Source organism: Diospyros lotus, chromosome 4 (genome assembly GCF_014633365.1).
Source record: "Diospyros lotus cultivar Yz01 chromosome 4, ASM1463336v1, whole genome shotgun sequence".
NCBI classification, from domain to species: domain Eukaryota; kingdom Viridiplantae; phylum Streptophyta; class Magnoliopsida; order Ericales; family Ebenaceae; genus Diospyros; species Diospyros lotus.
Genome location: NC_068341.1, coordinates 37632194 through 37635928, shown reverse-complemented (window position 1 = coordinate 37635928; position 3735 = coordinate 37632194). Strand labels below are relative to the sequence as shown.

Here is a 3735-nt window from a genome sequence, read left to right as displayed (position 1 = left end):
TCAGCATAATTCTTAAACACAATTAAATATTTTTTGATTATTTTTATTTTTTTATATACATTAAGAATGTGTTTAATTGCAAGTATGGAACTTGCATTGAAAGAAAATAAGTTCTAAACAATTGAAATGTCCAGAAATTATTTGCATAAAAATTGACAATTAAAAGTGTTTGATTGGCTTAATCTTTTTCTTAAAAATTGTTGTATTTTTTTAATTTTTTATGTTTAATGGTCACTATTTTATATGAAATTAATCTGTCATGTGTCACGTCCCCTTCCCAAAACTCACATCCTTCTCCTTGCCTCCCCCCTCTCTTTCGCTCTCTTCCAAATTTCACCTAAATCAAACTTGTCTACCTTTGCTATTAGTACCAAGCTCTGCCACCACCGTACTTCTCCTCAAACTTCGTCGATGGCCACGCTTCTCCTCAAGCCTCATCGTTGGTCATGCTTCTCCTTCTCATGACTATCGATCGCTCTTCTTCCTCATGATTGCAGACTTTGTTGCTCTTTCTCCTCTCAATCGTCAGTTGCGCTTCTCCTCCTTGCAACCATCAGTCACTTTTCTTCTCTTTTGCCAAATCGAGTCTTCAATGCATATAACAGAGAGAGAATGGAGACGTGGGCTACTTTTCCAATTCCCCTGAAAATTTTGATCTACCCCCTTCCTCAAGAGAAAACCTTTTCTAGCAAAAGTAAAAAAAATAACATCACGTGACCAAAAGTAGAAAAATAATTTGGCTGAAAAATTGAGTCAATCAAACATCTGAAAAACTGAAATTTGGTGAAAGATGATCATTTTTCATAAAAAATATGGCCAATCAAACTCACCCTAGCAGCTCATTATCTTACACCTTTATAAATATCTATAACATATGTGCACATTAATTATCATTATGTTACGTTTCTTTAAATTATTCAAATTACTAAACTATAATTTAAATAGTTTCAAACACATAATAATTAATAATTTAATTATAATTTGAAAATAACTAAAACTCCACTAATGATTTAATTTAGAAAAAAAACCTTTCAAACTACCCAAATCCACTATTACACATCCGTAATGTTTGGAGAATGCTTTATTTTGGGATCAAAGGCAATCTTTAATTAGGTGAGAATTTTGGGTCACAATCAATTAGTAATTCTATAGCTAGATGCATGTAAAGATAGCATTCTCAAAATCATCATTATTACATCATTTTACAAAACAAAAACTTGCATATGAATGTCATCTTATAAAAGATTGCTCAATTTGTATAAAGTCATATTACAGATATTTAATTAATTATGTGAGAATAAATAAAATAGAATATGTGTTTAGTAAAAGAAGTAAAAGAAGACGAAGAAAAATTTATTAACAAGAAATACTTAGATATGATATGAGTCATGAGAGTTTATAAGAGGAGGTAAGACTATAGATAAAACTGACTAAAAACAAAAATTTATATAATTAATTGGAAGTAGTGGTTTTGAATTAAGGTGAGATGTTTGAGAGGTCATTTTCATGGTAGGTTGGGTGATAATTATGAAGAGTGTAATGTCAAGTTATCTTTAATTAATGTTGGATGGTTGGTAAGGCTCTAAAAAGCATCAATGGATGGTGGCCAAAGCAATAGAGCATGGTGGGTGTAATGCCCTTCAAATTAAGGTTAATTATTGAATTAATGCGAACATACATTTTCCCGGAAAATGAAGGAAAAAAGATACCACATGCGGAAAATCCATGCATCCCCACCACCAAACTGCTCTACTCGGAAGCTGTTTCCCTAACCATGGATCCATCTTCCTCCTCTTTGATAGTATTAATCATAAGAGCCACTTGGTTGATCGCCGGCCGGTCCTCGGGCCGCCGGTTCACGCACTTCACGGCAATCTGCAGCAAGTTCACCATTCTTTCCTCGCTGGCTCCGGCCAGAATCAGGCTCTTGTCGAACACTTCCACTGTCCACTCCTCCCGGACCACTGACAGGACCCATTTGGCCAAGTCCACGTCGCTGTTCTGCACTGCAGACTTCCCGGTGAGCAGCTCCAGGAGAATCACGCCGAGGCCGTAGATGTCCGCCTTGAAGGCGGCGTGGCGTTTGGAGGCAGTGACAGCGGGCGGTCGGCTTTCATCATTGCCATCGCCGGACTCCATTAGACCGTACTCGCTCATGCACGGTTCCATGTTGGCGTTGAGCAGAATGTTGGAGGATTTCAGATTTCCGTGGGGGATGCCATCTTCGAGAAGCTCATGGTGCATGAAAGCAAGCGTGTTGGCAATGGTGGCGGCTATGCCAAGCCGGCAGCTCCAGTCCAAGGCTTTCACCGTTTGGCTTCCTGGAATTCATAATGTTAAGAACTAGAGAAGGAATATTTGTAACACCGCGGATTCTTGCTCAAATGTACGTACTAACCTAAAGTCAGATTCTTGATTTATAAGACCAAATAATTAATGTATTCAAAAAATCTTCCCAGTAGACTACATATGCAGGATTGAGTCGTAATAAAATTGTTACCGTTAAAAACTCATGCTATGCAAATGGGAAGATGAGATGACCTTTGAGAAGCATGGAGAGGCTCCCATTCGGTTGATACTCGTAAACCAGAAGCTTTTCTTGTATGGAGCAGTAAAAGGCCTTGGCTGCCAACACATTTGGATGCTTCACTTGCTCCAACCTTGTCATTCTCTGCTTGAAGTCGTTGCTCGAAATCACCCAATTCTTAATCCTCTTCACAGCCAGAGTCATGCCCTGGTCGCATGTCACCTTGTACACAGATCCATGCTTCCCTCTGCCCGCCAGTTCAGCTGGAGCCTTAAGCAGATCCTCAAATCTGAGCCCGTTCACCTCTGGACTCGAAAGGACTATCACCGATGTCGATGCCATCCCGCTTTCAGCCGAGGTTTCTGACTGGTACTGGCCTGTTCTCGACTCGCCTGAAGGCCCTGAACAGATATCGGGCTGCTTGTAGAAATTGCCATGATCAGCTGATACTAGCTTCTCATCAGTTGAACCAGCTTGTTCTGCTTTCATCTTGTTTCTTTTACAAACTCTGATAATGATCACAAGGAAAAGAGCCAGGCCCACGAAGAAGTAGCCTGAGAACATGAAAAGCTGGCCGGTTGAGATGCCGGGGCTTTTTGCCTGATCTGATTCCGAGGATAAAACACGACGGGATGCATTATAGCTGCTCCCGAGTTTTCTGTAAAAGCGGATCAGTGAGCCCCGGAATTCTTCCTCATCAGAATTTGCTGTCTGGATATAGGGAATGACTGAAATGAAGAGTACCCAGATGGAGATTCGATCCATTTTGGGCGATGCAAGCATTGCCGATCCAGATGGGTATGGAGTCTGGCTTGTTCGGGCAAGCTTTTGAGTTCAAGAACTGGTATGGCAACACAGGGAGGGGGGAAATCTCAATGTTCAAAACATGGTTGAAGATCCTTAAATGGCCGACTGGTGAACTTTACGAAGGAGAATTTCATATCTCCATCGCTTTGATTCTTACTGATAAGTTAAAACAATGAGCTACTTGGATCAAATTAAACGGGTTGTCATGTCCCTCTCAAACCTGGTTGTTCAAGAATCTTTGAACTTACCGTACAACAATGCTCATTGTGGCTGACAGAAAAAATCCAAGAGGTTGCCCATTTAAGTTCTCCCTCGGTATCTAAGGTGGAATATTTGCAACAAATGGTGTTTTGGAATTAACCAAATAAAAAAGAATCAAAGTTACTGGCAGCGATACCAAC

The 3735-nt window shown here is 40.0% G+C and overlaps 1 protein-coding gene across 1 annotated transcript; it reads right to left on the bottom strand.

Moving 5' to 3' along the window:
* Nucleotides 1-1706: 1706 nt before the first annotated feature.
* On the bottom strand, nucleotides 1707-3292 carry LOC127799825 (probable inactive receptor kinase At2g26730). Its single transcript, XM_052334042.1, has 2 exons — nucleotides 2542-3292; nucleotides 1707-2321 (listed from the first exon to the last, which is right to left on the bottom strand). Exons 1-2 carry the CDS (start codon nucleotides 3290-3292, stop codon nucleotides 1750-1752), a joined length of 1323 nt encoding a protein of 440 aa, XP_052190002.1. The 3' UTR covers nucleotides 1707-1749.
* Nucleotides 3293-3735: the final 443 nt, after the last annotated feature.

What these genes read in the sequence shown, in the direction of transcription:
- LOC127799825 (XM_052334042.1), bottom strand. Translation starts at nt 3,292, where the DNA reads ATGGATCGAATCTCCATCTGGGTACTCTTCATTTCAGTCATTCCCTAT. An exon ending in CCTCTCCATGCTTCTCAAAG is followed by an intron (nt 2,322 to 2,541) that starts GTCATCTCATCT and finishes TATGAATTCCAG; the next exon opens with GAAGCCAAACGGTGAAAGCC.